This window comes from Micropterus salmoides, unplaced genomic scaffold (assembly GCF_014851395.1).
Source record: "Micropterus salmoides isolate LMB-PRFRI ecotype aquatic unplaced genomic scaffold, ASM1485139v1 Ms_hic_scaffold_16, whole genome shotgun sequence".
Lineage (NCBI taxonomy): Eukaryota > Metazoa > Chordata > Actinopteri > Centrarchiformes > Centrarchidae > Micropterus > Micropterus salmoides.
Window position 1 is genome coordinate 4,239,661 of NW_024040707.1, and position 27,133 is coordinate 4,266,793.

The window sequence follows — 27,133 nt, forward strand, 5'->3', positions numbered from 1 at the left end:
TCTCTGCTAAATTATCTATCTAGAGGATTGAGCTGCAGCTAACATCAATATTCTTTATTGATTCAAATCTGCAGATTATTTTCTGCATTAATCTTTTGGTCAGTAAATGATCAGAAAAGAATAACCCACAACTTCCATCCAGTCCAAACTCTTGTTCCAGTCATCTTCTAATGGGTTGAACTTAAGCCCAGCTGTGAACGTTGACTCATCTCAACTCTCACAGCTGAGTATCATCATCGCGTCAAAGGAAGTGCACGCTGGCAAAAGGTCACTAACACACACTCGCTCTTTGAATTCGGAGGAGTAAGACTTTGATTAATCACACTGCCTCGAGACCAGAGAGAGAAATGAATGAGTTGTGACAGCTCTGCCTCTCCAGATTATCAAATTACAGCCGTGCTCTTAAGTGCAGCTCGTCTCTCAGCGTCACAGTCGACGAAGTGACAAACAGTTAGAGAGGAGAGGAGAGAGGCAGGCTGAACCAGGAAGGAGAGTCCAAAGCTGTGTCCCAATTCTGTCCTCTACAATATTAAATAAGAATATGTAAAAAATCTAAACTGTTCCACACTGAGATTAAATGTATACAATTATATAAATGCATAATTCAGATGTTTAATAAGCCCAAGACTTTTTAAATTCATATTTTGTTGTTATCTACTATGAGAGGAGTACATATCTCTCTATATCCCCTCACTGTACAGTTCGTTAACACTGTTTACACTTTAAATTCTGATTTGAGGTGTAAGAGTTATACATTTTAATGTATACATGTTTAATGACACCACCAGTATATTGTAGGGTAAAGGTTGCAACTAACGATTATTCTCATTAGAAATTCATCTGTAACAATTAATCTATCAATCAATTAAGAAACAGAACGGAAAAGGAACTTTTAGGAAATTGTGACTTGAGCATTTTTCTCTTATTTTTGATACTTCAGTTCAAACAATTATTCTGTTAATCGAGAAAACAATCTATGATTAAAATAATCGTTAGTGAAATGAAGCTGTGAGTTGCTCCTCTATTTTACTCCTGCAATGCAATCGTGTAAATCTGTAAAAATAACAATTAAGAAGTATTTTTTGACACATTTTTCATCTGAATGATTAGAAATATGTACTTTGTGCTTACTTAATGTACCATGGAACTGGGACACAGCCCAAGAACCAAAGTTTAAGTGCACCCGAGGGAGGGTTGATGCGTTCATACAGGAGACAGATGATTGAAAGCGAGTAAGAGTCAATAAGAGAGAGAGAGAGTATGAGATTGTATTAAGAAAGTGCCCTTAGAGTGGGGAAAGCCACAATGGGGATACATTAACAAAAGGAGAAGAGAACATGTGCAAGTATTGGAGAGCAAGAGGGGAAAGGAGAGCAAGAAGTTGAGCTTCAAATGCACCATGAGGCGAAAAAACTAACTAGATCTAACAGCACTACAATAAGTCCAACGTCAACTGCTTAGCCTGTGTACAGGGTCACGGGGGGGGGGGGGGCTGGAGCCAATCCCAGCTTACATTGGGCGAAACGCGGGGACAGGTCGCCAGTTCATCGCAGGGCCACACATAGACAAACAACCACTCACACTCACATCCACACCTAAGGACAATTTTGGAGACACCAATTAACATAACCTGCATGTCTTTGGATGTTGGGAGGAAGCCGGAGCACCCGGAGAGGAGAGAACATGCAAACGCCACACAGAAAGGTCGGGGTTTGAGCCCACGACCTTCCTGCTGTGAGACGACAGTGCTAACCACTGCACCACCGAACTGAAGATTTGACAACCTTCACATGAATGTGTGATGTTTTTTGATAATTTTGATAGGATGTCTGTGAAGGTTCTCAGTGACCCAGGTCATAGTTATCCAAGGAAGGTTAAAGTCAGGGGGAAATTGGTTGAAGATACTCGAAGATGTGACAGTTTATATTCAAGCTTCAGTCATATCAATATTAAGACAAACATTTGAACATTCGAGCAAACTCTGTTTATCACATTTTCTTTTTTAAAAGTGTAGGCCAATTGTTTTTTTTGTGTAGCCATGTAAATTAGAATTTGCTATGATTGATATAGGCTATTTCTCAGGAGGGTCATTTTTATTAACAGGGTGCCATTTGGACTTCAAACTTGGGATAAATAAATAGATAAAGTTGATTTACCTATACTTCAAAGTTCTGTTATATAAAAGATATATCTTAATTTATGACAAACATATTGGTCGAGCTACTTGATTGTATTAAATCCACATATATTAACAACATGTGACCCACAGGACATGTCCACCCTGTTAAGGATTTAAACATAACTGTTTAAAAGTGTTTTCAGTGCTAGATTGCTACTAAAATGACATTTTTATAGAAATCGTGTCTCTCACTCTTATCAGTTATTTGTTTTAATTTTTAAACAGGCCTATATATAGGCCTATATAGAGGTATGCGCACGACGTCACAGAACGCAGTTACGCTCACTCACTCGCAGCAGTGTCAGCTAAAACACAAACAACACATCTAAAATGGGAAAGAGCTGGACCGCCGGTTCTTTGTTAAACAGTAAGGATCATTGTCGAGTCCGACTGCCTTTAATTAGAGCAAATAATCACTTGTTTTACTGCCAGTTTGCTAAACGCAGCCATGGTAATAGATATTTTCCGGAAGGGGAAGTGACATCAATGCATACCCTCTATTCATAGTTTTCACGTTATTTTCCACTGCCTGCCAACCAATAATCAACTGATACGCTGTTACTTTAGCCAAAATGCTGGATGGTTGTTGTGCTTTCAGATGCACTAATCGAGGAGGAGAAAAGCCTGAGCTGTGTTAGGTGAGGGATTCCCTAGAAGGTAAACATAAACATTACCGTTGTGCGGCGGCAGGGACGTGGCGGTTCTTAACGGTAGAAATGCAGCAGCGGACGCTGTAACGTTATATGGATCAGATATGGTCACTTGCAGTTTGTGTTCATTTCTTTCTTTTTCTTAAGTTGAAAGGTGATCCAAATAAAATTTGACTGCTTTTGTGACGTCTCTATGTTGGTCTGTTGTTTTGCCCTCCAGGTCACCGCGCATGTAACGTGACTGAAAACTATGAATTGAGAAAAAACAAGGGCACATTAGAAAAAGGGGGCGTATTTTTTCCACTTTTCTTTCCCTCAAGAAAAATTATGATAAGAATTACACAACGTCTCTTGCCTGTATAGTCAACCCCTTCCATATCTTTATGTAAATATAAATATACACTTAATATTTGGTAATTTCAATAAACTATGAAGGAAAAATACCAACATAACAGGATGGACAGAGGTCTAACAGGGTGGACAAAACACAAGTATATACTCAGTATCTCACAAAAGTGAGTACACCCGTCACATTTCTGTAAATATTTCATTTTATCTTTTCATGTGTCAAAACTGAAGAAATGACCCTTTGCTACAATGTAAAGAAGTGAGCGTACAGCTTGTATAACAGTGTAAATTTGCTGTCCCCTCAAAATAACACATCACACAGCCGTTAATGTCTAAACCGTTAGGGTTGTACTTACTTTTTTGCTAAGTGAAAATGTCCAAATTGGGCCCAATTAGCCATTTTCCGTTCCCGGCGTCCTGTGACTCGTAAATGTTACAAGATCTCAGGTGTGAATGTGGAGCAGGGATGTTAAATTGGGTGCTCTCACACATTTCCTGATACTGATCACACAATGTGACAGCGAATTAAAATTAAACATAACATTGTAGTTTCTATAATTATTACCACAATCATTTATCAGTAATACATTTAAAATGGGGGAAATGTGAAAAATTGCGTGGTAGGTCTATTTAAAGGTGTGCGCCTCTTAATTTTCTGCCTGTACCTGTAAGATTTTCACTTAGGGGCCACAGTGCTCCTAGTAAAAACAGTTAGTCTGGAGCCATGCACTAAAGACATCAAACGTTTGTCTTTTAATAAGTGTTTAGTCTAATATCCTTTACTGCTTATCCATTTTTAGCTGATAACTGCAGTGCAAGAAACAGCATTACAGTAACACACAGTTAAAGCCCTGCCTTGCCCAAAATTAAGCGTTACAAAATCACAGATTGCAAAATATCTGTCTTTCAGCAGCAGTCAGTGCAGATTTCTTAGAGCTCACGCTTGAGCTGAAGTGGTAAAATGATCCATAAACGGCAGCCAACACTCAGTGTGTGCGTGTTCCAGTAGGAATTTCTCAATAGTGCACCCAGTATCTGCATGTCTAAGTGCGTTGTTGGTAGGAGGGGAGCTTGCATAACTGAAAGGTCTCTGTGACCCACTTGCCGCTGACAGCTGACAGGAGCTGCACACAGAATCACTATAGTGACGCTCTGACCTTGACAATCATCGGCAACACGATATATCTCTCAATTGGGTCCACATATATCCAGTCTGTACACCCTGGACAGGTCGCCAGTCAATCACAGGGCCTTTTTTCCCCCCATAATTTAAATAGTCAAAATGTGCTTTTTACTCAGTGTTTCCCACAGGACATGGAGAGACTATGGTGGGTGGGTCTGAGGCCCAAGCACACATGTAATATGTTTTATACTTTCTGTGAATATAATACAATTAATCTTATTTCCATACTGTATAGACACCTTATTTTGACAACCGGATGTTGTCACATGTGTATCCTCCTCGTGCTAAATTCATCAAGTCCGACCCATTTTGATAATGTTGTATGTGGTTCTCGTACGGCGTAACATGAAGACTTCACAGCCTCTCTTCAGGCAGGACTCTCATACTGCAACACTTGTCTTTGTAAAGACAGAAAATGACAGGATAAAGTCGCTAACCTGCCTGTGAGCTCGCACTGGGCCGTTTCAGTTACCTAAAGTGCTATTTTTGCTATTTTCAGATGATTACTTTCGGTGGCTGAACATTCGGTGCATCCCTAGTTGTACTATATCTACACATTTCTGTTCATACACTGAGCTCACCCATCTCTACAACAACAATATTTTACACATAATTAAATAAATGGAGACTTCAACCTAGTTTTTTGACGGCAAACAAGTGAATTCCCTAAAATGTCCTCAACATCACACTTATGTTTATACCTTTAACATGAGAGCAGGAGGGAAAATGTGCTGTAACAAAATAATATATAATCATATTGTGATTATTTTGACAGATACTGTTATTTGAGTCACTTTTTCTTGGTGACTTTACAGATACAACAATAAAAAGACAAAAACAAAATACAACAATGCCATTTGTTTTTATGTTGAGGTGTACTTTGATAGTGTAAGGTGTTGAAATGTAATTTATGTCTCTTCAGTTTAGGGGTGTGCACCAAACAAGCAAGTTCCCTCACGTCTGGAGAACATGAGTTGTAGGCCGAGGCGTCTCTGTAACACCACATGGCTTCAGTTATAAATAGTATGTTGTGACTAGGGATGCACCGTTCCAATACCGATATCGGATATTAGGGCTGCAACTAACGACTATTTTGATAGTTGATTAATCTATCGTCTGTTGAAGCGAATAATCGACTACTCGGATTATGAATCGCAAAATTACCCAATGCGTCTTATTTAGCTATCAGCTTTTAAATTAAACTTGAGGTTGTTTTAGGCACGTGCTAATTAAAAGTCCCAACAATAAAATAAATACTGCTTTCAAAAATACATCTTTTAATGAACATCTCTGCTGCAGCAAAAGAAAGTTCCACTGAAATCAAGTCCTGATCTGAGCAGCTGATCTGCTGTTTAGTGAAGGAGCAGTTTACGCGCCAGTACTGCAACACACCGGGTCAAACTGACACTGTATACAAAGACAGGAATAACATCATGCATTACATTTGCCGAATTTACAGGGGGGGGTCAAGAATAACGATTTTGTAGCAGACAGCATTTATATATTTACCCCTAACTCAACAACACACAAAACTCTGATTTTAAAGGGAGTTTGGGGCGGGTTATCCGCCGCCTCACTAGCTTACTGAGACGAGTCTTCATCATCCACAGAGCAATAACGTTATGTGCCTCCTCTTCAGATGTTGCGGTGTTTTCAGGAAAGTTCAGCTTTGCAGATGCTGCAGCTACCAACCTTTTTGGCTGAGTTAAGAGTGAAATGCTCCCACACTTTGGAGGTTTTATATTGTGAAGGTGTTACTGCAGCGCTGATGTTGTGTTGTTTTAGACACTTAACTGTTCACATCACTTTACTCCGTCAAGGTGACGGTGTCGTTACGGTTTGATGACGTCATGAACGAATCGATTATTAAATTCATTGGCAACGATCGATTAGTTGTTGCACCCCTATCGGCTATCAGGCCGACACTGACTCAAATAGTTGGATCAGGTATTGGTGACAAGGGGGCCGATCTATTCATTTCAATTACGTGCACACAAAGCGATGCATCAGCAGTGCACTGGTGGACCCTAACCTTTTCGCTAGGAGAGCTAACACAGCATTTTGTTTTATAAAGTTTGGATGCAATGCTTAAGTCGAGCCTGATGTTGCCTTATACTTAAAATAATGATTCCCAGTATCTTCCTCACAGTGAGAGCTACAGCTTATTAATTTTACACTGGTATCAGATCAGTACTCAGCATAACCCAATACCTGAAGCCCAGGTATTGGTATCGATCGAAAAAAATACGGATCGGTGCATCCCTGGTTGTGACACACACTTTTCATTCTGCCTATAAACTTTTGACAGGGGTGAATGTTTGACACTGTCGAGCTGAGCTTGGCGAGCGGAGTTTAAGGTGTCCTAAATTGGTCGCCACGAAGAGAATAAACTCCACCCTCAGGATAAAGACCACTAGTGCTAAAGACCAAAGAAAAATAAAGTTGTTTGAGCCTTAATGCATTTGTCTTATACTGGTGTGTTATGAAGATTAGAGCTTTTAATAGAGCCTATAAATTACATATTTTAGTCTAGTTTGAAATTTAATCACAGCAGATAGACTTGTTTATTTGTCCTCAAGCAGAAAATTATTTTCCACAGTCCTTTACATAGCATAGCCTAGCATAACATAACACACACACACACACACACACACACGGACACTGTATTTCACAGTAACTTAAGAGGTTACTTATTTAAAGCTCGTATGGCAGCAGAAACAAAGCTCTTGCTGAAAAGAGCAGTATGTCCAGACATCAAAATAGCAGGAATGTAATTTCATGTCCACAGCGCTTCAAAGCACTCGTCTCTGCTGGACTGAGTACAACAAATCAATGAGTGGTTGTGAGAAGCAATGTGTATCTGCTGGGACTTCATGTATCCTGTTGTGATCAGACGAATAAACCTCCCTCCCTCTGCATCCCCTCGTTATTATTCATTCAGCATTGCAGACTGAGGCAAGACAGAAAAACAGTATGAACATACTGTACGCTGCTAAATAACAAGACGAGAAGCACATAAAGTCTGAAATTACTATAATATGAACAAACAAGGTCCCTTCTCAAAGCAGCAGCCCACGTTTATTGTGAAAACATAACTTGGCTGATGGAAAAAGGTAAACAAAGAAGTGACGTCTGAATAGTAAATTTAATGTTACCCAGGAAACCATATAGGATATTGCAGCGGACATTATATTATTTGTAGTAGAGGATCGAACTAAAAACAACTCGTGTCTAATAACTGGATTAAGACATTTTAATGCTTTGAGATTTTCAGATGCAGATGCCACCACAAATCTCAAACAATTTTTCTGCCATCTTTGAATGATAGTTGCCGCCTCATGCGTGTCTGTAGCACGGCTCGAGACTAACGGCGTCCTGTTGTCCTCGGAACGATAGTGTGGAAAATGTGTCTGGGACAAAGAGAAATATTCTCTGGGACGAAAGGGATTGTGTTTGTGTTTATTTATTATTATCACTTTGCGCTGGGTCGGTTCAGTTTGTCATTTGCTGACTACAACGGAGCGCGTCTTCTTATTCTGTTACCATAGTTACTATCATTGGCTGGCTGCTCACCTGTTCTCGCGGTACAGGTCCATCTATCCTCTCACGAACGGCCTGCTGACCTCTCAATCGCCACACATCAATCTTGGACAAATCCATATTCCGATCACGTCGACTGGCTGCGAGAATCATCTCCATCCAGCTAATGCAACTCGGCATGCGGCGTGATAATTAAGTAACCCCACACCCCTCGCACGCTGAGACGCAGCCAGCAGACCCGCTGGTAGAGTTTTGCATTATCAACATCTAAAACCTGAGGCACAATCTGGCTCTGTTTAGGACTGTCGGAGTATCGGAGCTGCAGAAGTTAACATAAGGATTTGTGCTGAGATTTCGGTTTGTACCGCCGATGAAGTGCAGTGCACTCTCATTCAGTACAGTCTGAAGGGGAGCACTGCAGAATATAGGTCAGGTAGACTTTTAAAAAAATATTATGAATTCTCATTAAATAATGATGAGAATAATGTTAATTTTTCTGGACATGTCAGAGCACAGATCTGTGGGAGAGATTCTGAATGTGCACAAAGTTTTGAACATGAGCAGAAAACCTGCCGAAACACAGGAGCTATTAAAGTCCAGGACTTTATAACTGAATTAAAATTAAATCATTTCTCATCGAGGTAAAAAGGTGCCCCAACAGACAACTTTTCAGTTTTGTTTTAAATCTTTTTGTTTGAATCGAGCAAATTAAATATTTATTATTTTATCAATTTATCATCATTTATTATGTCACTAACAACTATAGAGGATAATAAAGTAAAGAACCAACATATTTATTTTGGGACACTTTACATTAACTTCAGGACAGTTCAAATTGTTTTTCAGGATGGTTTCAGAACGGAGGTGAAAAAAGTTAACCGTTAAATTCACCTGTTACACCGAAGGGAAACAAATGATGTCTACAAGTGATTCCAATATATATTTTTCCTAGATCCCCCCCTCGTTAGTTGCAGCCCTGCTCCTGTACACAAACCTCTTCATAAATAAGTTTGACCTATAAAAAGGCACAATTATTGTTATATTACTGATTATTTCACATGGTGGTGCAAAATGTTTGCACGGTGGTAACAAAGTTTTCAGTGAAGGTCATCTGACTTGTTTCTGTGCCCAGCTTTCCTATCTGGAAGTGTTGAGAGCGATAACACACACACACACACACACACACACACACACATAACAGTAAAACCTATTTTTAACACTGTGGTTTTAAATGTCAGGGACCAGTCTCACTGTCAGACAAACACACTTTCTTTTATGTGAGGACGTCACTAAAAATAAAGTAGCGAGTTTCGAACAAAATAAAGAAAATAAAAAAAGATCAATATTTAGTGAAAAAGAAACAACTGTAAGACATATTTTTAAATATGTTGATAAGATTCAGGTTACATGAACGCACACACATAAATACCTACAAGAATGTCCTGATCAACTGAATCAATAATTTGCAAATGTTTGTTCATACTGGTTATTGTGTGGGTAAATCACAAATCCCTTGTTCCGATAAATTACCAACAAATAACAAGTCTATCCCTAATTTTAAGCCTCTTTGACATGTAGCCTACATTACTTTGGACTTAAATAAGAACTGAAACTGATCAACAACGATTCTTATAATCTATTAAATTGTTTAAATACTTTTTCAAGCAAAACAAAATGTCAATACTTGCAGGTTCATGGTTCATATTCCCTGCTTTTCTTTGTCACATATGATAGTAAATTTAATATTTTTGGGGGTTTGCACTGTTGGACACAAAAAGCAATTTGAAGACACCAGCTTGGGCTCTGAGAACTTTATAGTAGGGCTGAAACGATTCATCAAGAAACTCAACTAACTTAATTACTAAAAAGCATTGATGCAAAGTTTTTATTATATACACAGTGTTTCCCACACAAAGACTTGGTATGGGGGGCCCACCCAAGTATTATCAATAATGAAAATAATCATTAAATTGCAGCCCAAATAAACTTTTCTGCAAATAAAAGTTATATCCACCGTATCCCTAACCCACAGCGAGGGACACACTTTCTGTGTCTCTGCCACATTCAATCACACGTTTTCCACTTCCCCCTCATCGCCCTGGATAACCCTGCTTTAAAAAAGCCCCTGCGTAACCTAACTGCATTCATCCATTCATGTCAGCGACCGGAGGCAATTGACACAATGAGCGAGAAAGGAGCAAAAAGAGGCAGAAAGGCTTTGAGAGAAGGAACTCGGGAGCGAGCGAGGTGAAGTAAAGATGAAACAAAGTGATGCTGCAGATACAGAGGAGAGACAAACGTGAACGAGTGCAGCGTTTTGTAATGAAAGAAAGTCAGCCGAGAGAAAGAGATGGAGCAGTGAAATGAAAGCTCATGAGCAGATTATGTGTCCTTAAAAGAGGATGGAGGTTGCTTTATGTCATCTTGAAAACTTAACAGGGTTCAAACACTTTATCCATTTCAAAATTCCAGATTTACATATAATATTATTTATTAAATATATTACAGGAAGTACAGAGAGCCCAAGTCCGCTCACACACAAGGTTTGTCAATTTAAAAGATAATTTTGTTCATGACGAAAGTTGCAGTTTGTCGTGAAACAGTGAAGTTACATGTTGTTTTGTGTGAAACCGTTTAATGAACTACATCTCGTCTCGCACAGTATACGTCACCAACATGTTAGCACGGTAATGCTGCTAATGTTTATTGCTTGGTTGCTGCTAATGAGATAACTTAGCGTGTTTAATCCAATGACTCTCGGTCACCGTCTCACATCATCCTCTCATGCAAGTTCTTTGACGTTAACTTCAGTCATTTAGAGAAAAAGTTACGACGTAACATACACAACTTTTGGGTTTTGTGGTCTTTGTAATTATGTATTTTCACAGTCTTATACTTCAACAGTTTTACATCAAACTGCAACTTTCTTGACTGTCAAATGTATATTTTAAATTGACCATCATGTGGAATTCAGAGCACAATTCAAACGGGATCAAAAGATTTGTTGTCTCTTGCCATTGACTTCCGTACATATTTTTTCCGAAGTAAGGTCCCATGGTGGTCCACCGAAAGGGGAGGGACTTAGGCTCTCTATGGCAACGCCACTCAGACAAACTACATTGTGCCCATTTACACATCTGCTCGGGGTCTCTATTTATCGATAAATATTTTTGCTTTTATTTCACATTTGCTTTGGCAATATGGTAACAACGTACATGTACACACACACACACACACACACACACACACACACACACACGTTAGCTTAACTGACAGCTTTCTGCTGTCAGGGATTTTACAGCTGATGGTCAGGCTGTGGTAAGTAATAAGTAATGCTATATTTCATTGTACAAGTTCTCCCAGAGAATAAATATTCTTGTTAATATTCTTATAATAAGATTATTTTAACGGCTCTGAGTTCTCCATAGTTGATCCGAGGACCCGCAAAAACTATGTCCTTAAACACTTCGACATACAACCAATCACAATCTGCCACGTCATCATACAAAACGTACAGCCAATCACGTTATGTGACGTTACCAGCAGGTGCAGGACCCCGAGCACACCTGGTACATACACCATGCATGTGTTTTCAACAAAATATTGGCTGCACCAGCTGCTTGCTCCAAACACAAAAACACTCTTGTATTATCAATTTAATGTGATCAATTTAAGAACCGGAATTTTCCAGAAATAGTCTGGAAACAATTATTTTTCCTTATTCCCAGCCGTTGCGACACCGGCATACACAGTGATAGTAATAAAGTGAACCCACTCTAGCGCTGAGTTGCACCCAGCTTATGACAGAGTTTTGCAATATAAACATCTAAAAACTGAAGCACAAACTTTCTCTGTTTGACACTGTGTGCTGCAATTTTTCAGAGGTGCTGAAGTTAACGTGAGATTTCTGCCTGATCACAAGTGTTGTCAGTTAGTAGCAATAACATAATGCACAACAGAATGTAGGGGCAGGTAGATTTAAAAATAATTAGGAATTCTCATTTAATTATGACATTAGGTTTGTAATATTCAGACTTTGTTCTGTCAGAGAACACAGATGTGGGATTGATTCTGAATGTGCAGAAAGCTTTGAAGATGAGCCGAAAAGCTGCTGAAACACAGGAGCTATTCAAGTCCAGGAGTTTGTAACTGAATTAAAATTAAATATTTTACCATTGAGGGGAAAAGGTGTCACATACACACAAGATGATACTTCCCCAAACAAAGACACAAAGAGGAGGGAAGACTGATTCATGCCTGCATGTGTGTTGACTCACCTGGGATGATATTACATGAGAAAAGCGGATCTTCAGGAGAAAAAACAAGGAGAAAACACATATCTGAAAGCAACACCAAGCCTTACCGCGTTATATTCAGTTATATTTTTAGATTTTGAATTGTCACCTAGTTTCCCTTTACATAAATAAAAAACATCTCCATCATAAATTCATGCAGAAAAGGCAAGAATTGGTGCAGAAAAAAATCACCAGAATGCAGGAAATTAAGCGTTTAATGTTCATGATTTTTATATAATTCAGCATTGAAGAGATCTTAAAAATAGTGTCTCAATCTTGTGAGTCGCGTCACACCCCTATTAATAATACAAAATATAACAAATAAATTATGATGTAATTTTACGTAGTTGTGAAGTTATGGTAAGATCAGATACTGCCATTCATTTATTAATTCCAGCTTCTCAAATGCAAAGGCTTGCAGCTTTTTTCAGTCTTTCTCGATGCATGAAATATCAGGAAACGGTGCTTTAAAAGTTACACGTGTAAGTTATATTATACTATCACAGATCTGACTAATCGCTGCAGTTACTGATTTAAATTTTGTGTGCTCTCGGTGTGAATGAATGTGTTGGCTTTGTGCCTGCATTCCTCAGTACAAGAGAAAGTGTGTTTGAAGGGGTCGCTGATGTATTTAAAGCCTGCTCTGTCTCCGGCTGGTGTGTGTGTGTGTGTGTGTGTGTGTTGGGGGGGGGTCACCTCTCTGTGAACACAATAACAGCATTGAACACCAACAGATCGAATGAATGGAGCAGCAGTCATCCTCCCCTTCCTTTGTCTTTCTCTCATACTTCCCTTCATTATTATTCCTTCTTTTCTTTCCTCCAGCTTTTGTCTCCATCTCTCACACTTTTACTTCTGCTGTTCCCTGTTTTCCACATTACTATTAAGTAACTTAAACCTTATTTATGAAACACTTTTCTAAACGTGGGTCACAAAGTGCTTCACGATAAGTTACAAATGATAGAATATTAATTAGGGGTGTGCATCTTCACTGGTCTCACAATTCGATTCAATTACAATTATCAGGTCAACGATTCGATTCCTCGATGCATCACTTCAAGTGTGGGAATTTCAAGGCACCTCATTCCGATTATGAGGCTACGATGCAACTGTAAAACGAACATGATAAAGATGTATTTTTCTCACTGTGTGACTACTCAGTACTTTTAAAGCAAAGTATTTAACAACAATCCGAAGAAGTAAATGAAATGCAGATATTTAATGTTACTTGATATAAATGTAGCTAACATTGCATAGCGTTATTACTGACCTCTCCTGTTGCTATTTTTATTTCTGATGCGGCTGTTATTAGTATATATTCAGATGGGGGTTGAGCTACACACTTTACAACGCTCCAGCCAAACCACGTTCACTCCACCTTAATATATCCGGGTAAAGTGATCCGGGGGGGAAATCAATCGATCCGGATTGAGCAGACCTTTCATTTGATACCCTGGATGCCTATGTAGCTACTACGGGTCGGCCACCAGGCCGTGAAAAGACCATGTATTCCAAAGCGGCGAGAGAAGGCAGGCACAGCTGGTACTGCGAAATAATCAAGATGGTGCCCGGTGAAAACGGCAAAAACAGCAAAAGTATGTCAGCGGTTGTAAAGATCGCGTACCGGGGTCATCGGTGCTCAGGAGGTAAGAATCCTCAATACGACTCTATACGGAAACGCCAAAGATGGTGATTACCCTCCCGCTAGAAAGCCAATTGTCTGCCTTTAATAGCCAAGGCGGGAAACAAATTTCAGCCAGTCTTGTGGTTTCACTGACGAAGGGTCTACTACACATGCGTCACTACTACTTTGCATGAGTTGTAGAAGTATAACCTTTTGGGAAAAATGCTTTTTAAACCTTATTTTGGGGCAAAGTCATCAAACTTCATCCGATTTTACTGCTGATTCTATATATGTAGTTTTTATGTCCTGGTGACCAGTGAGAGTGCAGTTACGGCTCTCTCCACATTCGTCCAGACAGTGGCCTGAAACAAGTTCAATCTCAAAACGTTTTTCACCAGTTTGCAACGTTTCTGAACTGAACAACATGTTTCCTTGAAACGTTACGCAACAGGCTTCGAGGTATGTTTTCTTCCGTTTGGTGGGCGTGTCACAGGTGTAACCCAATCAGCTGCGACAAGTTGGTAAACACAGCCGAGATGAAAAAAAAGCAGGAAAATGCAGTGCACACACACACACACACACACACACAACAGGGTGTTCAAGGCACCACCGTTTCCATTGAAAAAAAAAAGTTTTGCTACACTGAACTCGCCCCTGGTCTTCTTAGTTCAAAATAACTGCCCGGAGGCGTTACCAAGATGGCTGCCAAGTGGCAGGGCTTGCCTATAAGGACGTTGTTAATACATAGACTAAATACATGACATAAAGACAAGTTGTTAATAAAAAGTTCTCAGGACAAATCAGAACAACTGTGAGCATCAATAAGAATAAAAACAATCAGAGATGAATGACCTGATGTTGTTTCCATAACCTGGGAGCCAGGACAGCACAAGCTCAATCACCATGACTAAACAAACGCACAACATAAATACCCTACAGTGACTAAACAAACGCACAACATAAATACCCTACAGTGACTAAACAAACGCACAACATAAATACCCTACAGTGACTAAACGTACACCTAAAGGGCATGAAAGTGTTAACGTGTTCTGCTCTTTTTCCTAAGTTAAAACAAGCAAAACAAAAGATCCACAAAAGCACAGGAAATGGTACGTTATGGATTTTGTTTTAGTGAAACAGAAACAAAACAGCAGTGAACTGTGTACGTCCAAATGGAGAAAACAAGGTCTCATCTACAGCAAGTTAAACTTCATCCACTGATGTACACGGCACCAATTTCACAAAAATAAAATCAGCTTTGTGAAGGAAATTAATTCGTTCTACGCACGTTTTTTAAACCTCAAGGATAAAACTGATGCGTTTCAGTGAGTAACACTGAATCTAAACTCTACAGAGCATCTTTAACTGTATAATCTCTTTGCTCTTTTGTAGCGTTTGACTGTTTGTGCTGCCCCTTCTTGGCCACATCGCTCTTAAAATATTTTCTTGGTTGAATAAAAAGAATAGAAAAGAAGAAATAGAAATTGTCAATGGTCAAATTAACAAGGAGAACTTCATTTGGTGCATCAGTGTTGACACCTGAAGGTACTCGCATCCTATTAAGTTCAATTTAAAGCGCGAGCCATCATTGTTATTGCAGACCGTTTGCAACCAAATGAAAGAAGTTAGAGCTCAGTGAAACACAATACAATGCACCTAAGATGATCACTCATAAAAAGACAAACAATGCATCTCACACACACAAAAAGTGTCATACTAACCAGTAGAAGGCCACTTTATCGCCAAGTTTCCTCTCGTGGACGTTGCAGTCGAGGACGTTGTAGCAGATGTTGGTGGAAGCTCCCTCCATGCACTTGATGAATATTTCTCCTTTAGTCACATCGAAGTTGTAGTCGAAGAACTGACCCGTGTGTTTGGTCTTCCAAAAGAAATCTTTTGCGAAGTCACCCCAGAACTCTGCAGGGCAGGGAGGAAAGGTAGAGGGGACACACATCTCCTGATGAAATAATGAATATCTTCAGGAATCACATTTTGAAGACGCAGGGGCCCCATCTGAGATGCGTCTTTTAGGTCCTACAGGGCTTATAGGGGATATTATCTAGTGTCGCAAATCACCAGCTTGCATGGTGCAAGACGCATTTGTTGAAACGAGCCCCCGAGCCAGCACGACTGCTGCAGTCTCACAGCGACAGTAACAGTGACAATATGTGTTTTTTTCCCTTAAAGATGAATCTTTTTGCAGTGATTAATGAATAGTTAAACCTTTAAAATGTCCAAAACTACAACAAATGTCCAACAAAAAAATCACCGGACAAAACAAAAATGTTCCCTTCATATTTGAGGAGACTTATTTCAAGATTATATTTCATTAATTATCAAAATTGTTATAAATTGATTTTCTGCTGGATCAACTTTTTGATTAACTGACTTTTTCAGCATTCACACAAGGGCTCCAACTAACAATTACTTTCATTATTGTACCAATTATCTTCTCAGTTAATCGATGACTTAATTCTATAAAGTGAAAGACAGATCCTCAAATGTCTTGTTTTGGCCGAGTAACAATCCAAAACCAGAAGATATTTTTAAAAAAACAAAGAAAACCAGCAAGTCCTCACACATTGGAGAAGTTGCAACCAGAGAATCACTTTGCTCAAAAACAAGTCCAGGAGAGGGGACCAAGCTCTGAATTACCAGCAGAGCTTTTAAACTTCAGAACAACTCAATAAAAGATACAACCAAAAAACAATTCTTATGTATTTTTCAACCTGGAACCTATTTCATGGTTTGTGTGTCTAAGTGACTAATTGGGTCAAAAGATCTTGAAATTACTCCAGTATTGAGCAAGCACGCCGCAATCGGCAGCAGCAAGACAGGGCTGTAACGTAATCCTTGTGTTCAATTGTGCCCCGTCAAAGCACATCAACTAAAGTGCTTGTTTTTGCTCCTGACAGGCTCAGATTGTTGTTATAAGTTTTTACAATACAATAGTGCAATATTACAGAAAGGATTACCAGAGAGAGAGTAAGATCCTTTTAGTTTAACCAGAGACAGTCACTATATCGCTCTTGTCAAAGCCACCCTTGACAAAAATAGTAATTTTACCTCTCTGGTATACTTCTGCCTCGATCGGTTATTGTGATACTTTGGGGGTTTTAATCCTTTAAAAACACCAAAACCACACTATTTCACAAACAAACGAACTGACCGAGGCAGCAGTAGACCAGCAACTCCTGTGTTCTGTGAGGTAAAATTACTGTTGTTATTAAGAATGGAGCCTGGTGGCTTTGACAAGAGCTACATAGTGACTGGTTTAAAAATACACAAGTTATCTTTTAAATTTAAGCGTCGACATTGTGATTTCACAATGGTTTAGAGACATTTATACATTTCTGATCTTCAGCTACGTTATGAACCAACCAGACCTCTCAGGTCGTCTGTGACAGGTCTGCTGAAACTCTCAGTTCTTTAAAATCAATGCTGAATACTTTTTTAATTTGCTGCTGCCTTTTATTAAATCAAATTTGATTTAAAAAAAATAATCTTACACTGCACAGTAACTTTAACTGTCCTGTTGTATCATTTTCTATTTACTTATTTTTTGTATTTGTCTTTTAATATTGCCTTGCTGTGTGCTATACACATAAACTTGCCTTGCCCTTGATATTTATCATTACCCCTTGCTGTAAATAATCAATATCATGATGTAACAATATGACCAAACTCCAGCCCTGAGCCCAGCTTCCACCTGCGGGAGAAACTCGTTTGACCGCTGCACTTATTACTCTCTGAAGTGCTTTACATAGCCTGCACACTTCACAAGGAAATGACCCGAGGAAACTGTTTGATTAACAATAGCTGTGCAGATAAACCAGCTCCCTCCTCCCGCTCCGTAAGTTTCACAGAGGCACGACCCACCCAAACGCCACAGCAGAGAGGCGCTTCCTTATTACCAGAAAACCCAAAATAACCTCCTCAGTGCAGACCATCTGAAGGTAACAGTGAGTCGAATGTTATACTTTATAAAACTAAATACTGCTTTATTTTGACAAACCACGCAGGTAGGTTGCAGGGCTGCTACCATTTCTGCAACTATTATTTTTGTTATTGATTAATGTGCCGATTATAGTCCTGAATTAGGGCCGCAACTACTGATTACGTTCATCGATTAATCGATCAGTTGTTTGGGCTATAAAATGGTTTAAAAAAATTTAAAAAGTCAATCAGTGTTTCCCAAAGCCCAAGATGACGTCCTTAAATGTCTTGTTTGGTCCACAACCCAAAGATATGCAGTTTACTGTCAAAGAGGAGGAAAGAAACCAGAAAATATTCACTTTTAAGAAGTTGGAATCAGGGAACTGGGACATTTTTCATAAAAATCTACAGATTAATTGATTATCAAAATAGTTTCTAAGTAGTTAATAGTTGACAACTAATCAATTCGATTAATTGGCTATGGTTGCAGCTCAAACCTGAATAATCATTTGGACTGTAAAAAGGTCCCAAACCCAAAGACACTCAGTTTAATGTAAACTAAAAGCAGGAAATCACCCCTTCGAGAAGCTGCAACAAATATTGTTGCTTAAATTTACATAAACATTTAATTTAAGGTTGCAACTGATGATTATTTTCATGATCAAAAATCTGCCAGTCATCTCCATGATAAATAATTTAACTATTTTGGCTACATCATCAGAAACACGTGATGTTGTAGGTCTGTTATACCTTCGTACAGCATAAAAAGATGAATTAATAATTGCTTTATGTTATTTATTTGCCATCATGTGTGGTGAAGAAAAAGCATCAAATCCTCACAGCTGAGAAGCTGAAACCATCGAGTGTTCAGCATTAACTGAAACTATTAATCGATTATCAAAATAGTTGTCAGTTTGTTCACTTCACAGATCGATTAATCAACTAATTGTTTAAGCTCTAGCAGGTTGTAGTACAGACAGGGCAAGAAGCTGTTTGTAAAAATAAGGGTGGAGCAACAATATATTGACAAACTGCGTCCTGTTCACAAATGTTATATTAGTAGCTTGGGATGAAATGATGAAAATTAGTCAATTTATTGATTTATCTCATCTTCTTCAGGAGGAGCTTAACATTTAGTGATTTTCTTTACCTGTTTTATATAATTGATAATCTTTGGATTTGGGACTTTTGGTCCAACATAAAACATTAACATTAAAAACATCAGCCACTGGGAAATTGTGATAGCAGTTTTCACCATTTCACCCTATTTTAAAGACTAAAGAATAGATTGGTTCATAGTAATACTAAGATTAAATCGATCCATTAATAACATTTTTTTTAATACAGGTAAAAATGTGTTTAATAACAGAGAAGAGTTGAGCACAGAAGAAAAGTAAAGTGCAGAATGTTCTTTCTTAAGAAATTGAGTTAAAGATGATTAAAATTTTACTCAAGGCTTAATATTTGTGACTGAAACGTTAACCATGTAATGACTTTGCAGACACCCTTCAAAAATAACCTTTAGCCTTTATGCTGTGGTTGTTGCAGCTCTGTAAACTTATATTTCGTCTTATCTGATGTCTTTAAATTGCATTTAGCAGCTTTCCTCAGTGAAGACCTCCAGCGTATAATAGAGATGCTATAAAGAGGACTTACCATCAGGACTCTCTATAGATTTCAAGTAGAGCTCTTTATATTTATCAAAGCTGGGGATGTGAGCCTCCTTCTTCAGGTCCTCAGACCCGTGGAAGACGTCTTCCTTCGGCGCTTTGTCGGGAATCATCTCTGAAACTGACCGGCTCCGTTAGATAGCGATCGAAATATCGACTCCACGCCGAGATGCTTTCAGATAATCAATATCAGCACAGCGGGACGAAGGCGACGAGACCCCCTTCAGCTGCAGGAGCAAGCTGCACAATGAAACTCCAGGGCTGCCTAGGTGCTAGCAGGCTAGCAGTAAAGTTCATTCAGACTTCCTTGTTTTGCAGGATGTTTGTTGTTGCTTTTTTGTCGAAACTGTGCGTGCAAACGCCGCGTTTGGACCCGATACGTGCAGCTGCTGTTGTAAAATAAAATCCAGGGCTGTGTTGGTGCCGCTCCGGCCGGATCTCGTCGCTCCTGAAGGTAAAAAGTCCTGCACGGACGGACACGGGTGAGTGGGTGTTCTGCTAAGCTAACAGCCTAAGCTAGCTCACTCCTGCAGAAGAAGAAAAGGAGGCAGATGCACCTGCGCGCTAAAAGGAGGCCTTTCCGTTTCCGCTCTACGGACTTAATGTCTTTGTAAATGTTAAATTAAAGGCTCCTTTCAGTCAGCAGAGTGTGTTTCATGCTGTCCTGGAGGGCGAAGGTGAACTGTTTTCGTCCCAGCGGTGACAGTTACTGCTTCTTCTCCACCTCTTCCTGTGAGCGAGCGGAGTGTGGGGCGCTGAACTCTGGTTGGCCACGAACAGCAGCCAATCACAGCACACGGCGACTTCACGTACTCCTCGAAAAGCTCAGAATTCGCATTACTAGCTGCGGTAAAGTGACTCCTCGTTGCGTTCAAGTGGTCGTGGTGGTCGTAAAACGATATTTAATTTAAAAAAATGTGTTTTCTGATGACTGAAGTTATGTTTTGCGGAATAAAAACTTCGTTTCAATCTGTATCACACTTCCAAAAAATATCTAGGATCTCCATGCAGGTCAAAAAGTTTAAATCTCTCAACATGATTTTGCTTGAAAGATTTAATTTAACATTTATAATATCCCGTCTGTTTCTTGGACAAATCCAGTAAAAGTATGTTGAATCTTTGAAAATGTACCAACATTTTAATGGACAGATAAAACTTTATTGTCATATCCCTGGTTATTTGCATATGCAGAAGGAATTAAGTTATTTCTAATCAGAAAAATAAATGTTTATAATTATAGCTACTTAAAAATCTCTACATTTATGTGTTTCAAGTTGTAACACACTTCAAAATCTGGGATCTTGGATTTCCATGGAGAGCAAAAAGTTTAACAGTCTTGTTAACAACGTGATTCTACTTGAAAAATATTATTTAACATAATGTGAAGTTCATAATTCACCGTCTGTTTAATTGGTACAAATCCAGTAAAAATATGTGATTTTTTAGAAATGTACTGACATTTTAAGGTACTTAAAGGTACGATGCATAACTTTATTTTGCTTTAATATTTGACTTTACTATGTTCATTTTATTATAGTATTATTATTATTATCATCATTCGATCTCGTCTCATGGGCATGTTACTTAAAGGATCATTTTAGCATTTTTAAACCTGGGGCATATATTTATGCTAAAAATAAATATAAACAGAAATAACGGTTGTGAAAAATAAATGCTTATAATTATACCTTTAAATCTCTTATTTCTAAATTCATTTTCTTATTCCTTTTTTTTACAGGATGCAAAAGCCCTGGAAAACAAATATAGTAAATAGATCTGGAGTTAACAATCAGGGGCCTGTGCTGGGAAGCAGGGTACGCGAGGTAACTTCAGGATTCAGGCTGGGTTTTCAGTCTTACGAGGGTAGTTCACTTATGTTTGAGATAAGAGATCAACACTATAAAAGCACCACCTGCTGACCAATCAGTTCTCTTGAAAAATGACATCCCCAGACTGCGGCCTACAGGAGGCGTTGACCATCAGACAGACGAGTAAATAAATAAGCCAAAAGAGTCGCATGTGAAAATAAAATCTAAAATCTTTATTTTTCTTCTTAAATTACAAAGATGAATTTTACTGTTAAAGTGCTTTATAATCTCATTAAACTAACATGTTGACTGATCTGACAACAGCTGATAACATGATCAGAGAAACAGACCATCTGTCAGATAAAGGCAAAAAATGGTTGTTCAATCAGATTATTGATTTGAAGTTTAATAAAGCTTCACAGGAGGTCAGAGACTAAAACAACCAAACACACCCGTCCTCTTCATCCTCGTCTTCCTTTCAGCAGCGCTGAAGGAAAAAGGTTTCAAACCGTGTTACATCGTCTCAGGACACTGCTTGATGATTGGCTCCTTCTTGCGTCAGGCTGCAGGTGTTTCTTGGCCCCCGGCTCTCTGTGAGACATCACCCCAGTAGTGATGTCACAGCTTGGCCTTGCGGCGGTCTCTGACGGCGTACAAGACGGCGTGAGCTTGGTCGAACGACTCGCCGACGGCCGACTGAACTCTGCTCCTCCAACGCTGCAGCTGAGGACGCTGCTGCAGGACGTCCCTGCCCCCCCCCAGAGGCTGCAGAGAGACACAATGAGCATGCTCAGAACCAATGGCCAATCACCAAACCCCTCCCCCCACTATGTGGAGAATCAAACACTGACAAACCGCTTTTCAAACTGAAAAAAGGAGCGCACCATTTTTCTACAGAACCATTTCCGTTTAAATAAACGCCCTGAACGCAGCCCTGTGATTGGTCAGCACAGTGTGTCAGTGTTTGTGGCTACAGTAAATAAAGGGGGCGGGGCTTAGAAAACATTCAGCTGATCAATATGTAAACCAGAGAGCCTCGGACCTGCATGAGCTCGCAGACGGCGAGCAGATCGGCCACAGTGATGTCATCGCCGCAGAGGAAAGGCTGTCTGCGAAGAAACATGGACTCCAGTTTATCCAGGGTGTCATCGAGCTGAGAGAGCGCACGATTCAAGCGTGCCTCGTCCACCTGAGAGCCACTCTGAGCCGAGAGGAGCACCTGAGACAGAGACGGGTGGAGACAGACAGACAGACAGCGAGAGAGAGGGGTGTGTGGTTAGAATAATTTCTATCACTTTCCGACTGAAATCAATCACTGATCAACCTGTTTGTTGATGATGTATTTACTGTGTGTGCTCTTGTACTAGTATCTTTGTGGGGACCAGTTTTAGACCTTCATGTGAGGGATTTTAGTTTGTAAAGCTACCTCCAGCATAAAGACTTTAGCGGCGTGTAGTCGTGTGTTGGTGTGATGCCAGGCGGTGTATTCGTCCACTTTGGCTCGTCTCTCTGGTTGATGTGGATACCAGTGCTCCGGCATGTCGTACTTGATGGCCAGGTACTTCAGGATGGCATCACTGCAACACACACACACACACACACACACACACACACACACACACGTGTCATTTCCTTATTAGTGATATCAGCATGTTCGCGGTCTGATTATTACTGATAGAAAAGATAGAAAAGATGAAGTAAACTAACAAAATCATTTTCCTCTCAGACATCCTGCATGTTCAGTTTGTGTGTGTGTGTGTGTTGTGCATTTTGGTGAGTTTTCATTTAATGGAGTGAGCGTGACGTTTATTTTCTGTAAAAACAAATGCAATACCTTGGAGGTTGACTGATTATTAAACTTTTTTGACATTTATTATGTTTAAGTTCAGTGTGTAAGATTTAGTGGCATCTAGTGGTGAGGGTTGTGGATTGCAACCATCTGTCCAGTCTACCAAATATTTCGTAGCTGCAGTACAGGAGGTACATCTATTAAGAAATTAGATTTACTTAATTATTCAGTAAATGTTATTGTGACTTGGCCACTGACAGATAACATAGAAAATGTAAGCCAAGAGTGTGAAACACTGTCACTGTTTCTACACCACAGTCCATTATAAACCACACATTAGATAAAGTTTATACAAACACTGACGAGGGAAACCCATTAATTCTCTCTGTGATTATGGACCATCGCCAAAACTGCCCGCCAACAATAATATCTGGCCCGCTGCCAGATTACAGTGCTAGCGGCAAAAAATATAAATAAATAAATACTTTAATAGTGGTGCAGAAATAGATCTGTCATGACAGCAACAGTTAATCACATAATCACTTCCTCTTTAGTGGTTTTGTCTACAAAATAAAAGTGTGAGAAGCTTGTTTACTGTAATGTAGTATTTGGAGTTGAATTGAGCTTTTACTTTGAAAAATTCTGAACGACATTAAAAGACTCTGGCCTGCTTGACACACCTCTGTAAGAGCCGTCAGAAAACGTGATTCCCCTAAATATCCTCTGCCTGGAGATACTAAGGAAATGCAAAAGCGTCTGTAGGTTGATGGATGTGGATCAAACACCGAAACAAAAAAACAGTGCAGCACATGCCGTGATGTGAGAAACAGTCGCTGCAGAATCCATTTGTTGAAGAGAGAAAAAAATGAAGTTGTCCCAAGGTGGAATCTAACACTCAACCCTTTTGTTTGCAAGCCCTGTGCCTTATAGACTGAGCTACCTGAACAACATGTCAATAAAGGTCAGTATTATGGTTTATATTCTCATCCACCATCTAATGGCTGAAAATATCTCTCCGATGCAAAACTTATTTGCAGACCCCTGTAGTATATTACTACTACTTCTTCTTCTAACGTACATATTCAACATAGTGATGAGTGTCTACACTGCCTGAATTCTACCAGAAGTAGAACAAGAAGAACGTTGTGACAAAACGTACTCTGTAGCGCTGTTTGTCCATTTTCAGCTACTGTAGAAAAATGAAGATGCAACATGGCAACGTCCATAGAAGGGGGTGCCTGCGGTTATGTAGATATATATGTCTCATCCCTAAAGTAATAAAAACATGATGGTTTATTATGTAGGGTCTTTACACACCACTGAAAACATAGTTATGGATCTTATATTGCATTTCTGTCAGTAGATCCTCAGCGATATTACACACTCAGTTAGGTGGAAATTAGATCTGACTATATATGTTTAACTTACAGATGTGTGAACTTGCGCGTGTGCATGTGTACCTCTCTGTAAGGACGAAGCCGTTGTCTACCATGACAGGAACTTTCTGCATGGGGTTCAACTTTGTGAAGTCTGGAGTTCTGTTTTCTCCTGCACACGAGAGAAGTGTAAAGAAAAGCTCCAACCAAACTCCATTCAGAAATCCCGCAGTTTAAATTTTCCTGCATGTTGCTGAGCATACAGACGGGACTAACAAAGACTTTTCAAGACATACAGAAACAAGAGAACGAACTTTTTAGCTCGGCTTTATCAGTGCATCACAGTAAAACGGCAGTGCCATGCATTTCCAGCCTAAATGTTTTACTTCACCATCTTTAACATCGTGGCAGATGACGGTTAACGTTGCTGTTAAAAGAGAGTGAATCTCACCTGAGTTTCACTTGAACAAAACGCTTTTAAGAGAAGAACTCAGTGACTTGTGCCATTACTGACTAGACTTGAAGGAAACCTCAAAAGAAAAACAATCTCTGTCAGACAAGCAGGCCTACTGGAGTTTAGTGTGGGGTCAAAGTTCTCCAGGGTAGAGGTCACGACCACAAGTAACGTTACTGTAAGTAGAAACACTTTGTACTGACTGACCACAGTACGGACAGGTAAGTCAGTTTTCTAGTTTCCTGATCTGGTAATTATCCCGGTATTCAGTTAGTTCACCTTTCCTCAGAGCCACGGTGCGGACTGTGTGCGGGGTTTTGGTGCAGTTGAGCAGGATGTGCACCGCCCGGCAGGGCTGCGACAGAAGGTCCAAATACACCTCCACCAACCGGCGTGGCGCCATGGAGCCTCGTTTTAACGGTTAAAAGCAGTGAAATAAACAACAGGAGATGCAACAAACAGATGCCCTTCTCCTCCTTCTCCTCCTTCTTTTTGTTTTATGGCACATTGCGACCACACACATTACCGCCACCTACTGTACCGGAGTATGAAGCATGAGCGATGTTCGTTGGGGCAATAACCCAACCAAAATAACATAGATAAATAAACAAAAAAAACACTAAATAAAAGAAAAGAAAACACTTTGGCTTTTGCCCATAAAAAACAATGTTTTATTTAACCTTGTGTGATCAAACGTCAGCCTGGTTAAAACGCGACTCTTCTGTTCCTTAATAGGTTAGATATTTGCAAACTGTAGACTAATGTTTCCGTCCACTTTTATCCACGTCCCGCCTGTCCTGCCATTTCTTCATCATTTCTTTTTTGATTATCGCCTCGGTTTCTCCTTTTCCAAACGGTACATTTTAGGCCAAAGATCAAGAGTTTTTTCTGGTGAAGAAGCCGCAGAAAACAAAAACAAAACCCTCTGAGGAGAAGGAGACATGTTGCAGTTTATATAGCTCTCGGTATTTGTAGCCTACTAGGCCTATTTCTAACTGCAAGTCGACATTTTTATTATAAGGCTAATATTTTCTATCACATTTTATTTATCTGTTTTAGAGGGTGACACGGGATTGGATTTTCACTCCTGTCCCGCTCCCGATAAAATAAAATAAAATAGCGTTTATTATTTATGACTGCATATTTATATGTAAAACAATATATAAAATATTATCTATGATTCCGGCCGCTCTGTGATGAACAGTGAAACTGACTCCCATAAAACCTGAGAAGTGTGCCTGTGTGTAGGTTATACACTTTACTGCTATTTATATTTTTGTCCTGTATATTTATTTCTGCATCTTGCAACTGCCTCCTACTGCGACGTGTGCAATATCAATGACATCTGTATATAAAAGGTGTTTAGTGTACACAGGCCTAACTGTTGGCCTATATTGATATTTTTTTAATTTAATGTGTATTTTCTTATCTGTTGTGTTGTGTATACATATGGTGCATGTTTAACATTTGTGTTTATGTTGTACATGTGGCTGTTTCATTAATTTATTAGTTAGGGAAAATGGTATATTAATTAATGAAGAAATTAATAAAGAAAAACGTCATAGGTGCACTTTAAGGTGGTCTTACATGTAAAAGCGTTAATGGGATGGAACCAGTTACACTTCACTTCAGGAACTCTGCATCACCTGCTGCTGGATTATTGGAGGTTCCCTTCGTCAGTCAGGCCCAAAGCTGGAACCACATATATATATTTAAACAGACTTTTTGAAAAGGTCAGTTTACATTGAAAAGGCTGAATGTTGGTCGAAGCGCAGCATCAAATTAAACGCCAATGAAAAGGGTTAACAAGAGCTTCCTCTAGACGGGACTGTTGTGTCAAAGACATTTGGACAAAACTGCTTTTCAGTAAAGGCAGCTGGGAAGTGGAGTTTTTTTTTTTTTTTTTTACCACTGAGTGTCAGAGAATGCAGTACGTTCAAAAATTTTAAAGGTAGTGTGAAAATATAGTTATAGGACAATCAGGTATGTAGTCATTGAGCTATGAGACACTGAATGTGGTCAGTATGTTTTTTACTGGTAAAAATCTTGTAATGACAGTTTGTTTATTTTTGTATTTGGATTGTTGATGTTGTGTTTATTATGGGGGTTTTGGGAGGTTTTGGGAGGTTTGGTATTTTAGTCTGTTTTTTAGTTTGTCAGATTTGATTTATTTGAATTGGTTGGCATTTATCTATATATTTATGAAATGTAAGGTTCGGGATTTGTTTTTTTTTTACTGTAATATTTGCACGCTATTGGCACCTGCCCTGGACTGCAG

General features: G+C 39.3%; 2 protein-coding genes across 4 annotated transcripts in view; both read right to left on the minus strand.

Moving 5' to 3' along the window:
* The window catches only part of acss2 (acyl-CoA synthetase short chain family member 2), a 43,937-nt gene extending 23,776 nt beyond the window's left edge, over positions 1–20,161 (minus strand). For all 3 annotated transcript variants that reach the window (XM_038721984.1, XM_038721983.1, XM_038721982.1), the window contains exons 1-2: positions 19,415–20,161; positions 15,544–15,739 (exon numbers count right to left, since the gene is read on the minus strand). In XM_038721984.1, the coding sequence (XP_038577912.1) occupies positions 15,544–15,739; positions 19,415–19,541 (323 nt within the window). In that variant the 5' untranslated portion in view covers positions 19,542–20,161. The remainder of the gene's footprint in view (positions 1–15,543; positions 15,740–19,414) is intronic.
* A 1,287-nt stretch (positions 20,162–21,448) lies between these two features.
* Positions 21,449–25,356, minus strand: gstt2 (glutathione S-transferase theta 2). Its single transcript, XM_038723659.1, has 5 exons — positions 25,135–25,356; positions 24,486–24,573; positions 22,663–22,813; positions 22,279–22,455; positions 21,449–22,001 (listed from the first exon to the last, which is right to left on the minus strand). Exons 1-5 carry the CDS (start codon positions 25,256–25,258, stop codon positions 21,855–21,857), a joined length of 687 nt encoding a protein of 228 aa, XP_038579587.1. The 5' UTR covers positions 25,259–25,356; the 3' UTR covers positions 21,449–21,854.
* Positions 25,357–27,133: the final 1,777 nt, after the last annotated feature.

Excerpts from the sequence above, each read along its gene's own strand:
- gstt2 (XM_038723659.1), bottom strand. The coding sequence starts at position 25,258 with ATGGCGCCACGCCGGTTGGTGGAGGTGTATTTGGACCTTCTGTCGCAG. Across the intron at positions 22,814-24,485 it reads GGCTTCGTCCTTACAGAGAG|TGATGCCATCCTGAAGTACC; the intron begins GTACACATGCAC and ends TGTGTGTTGCAG. Across the intron at positions 22,456-22,662 it reads CTAAAGTCTTTATGCTGGAG|GTGCTCCTCTCGGCTCAGAG; the intron begins GTAGCTTTACAA and ends TCTCTGTCTCAG.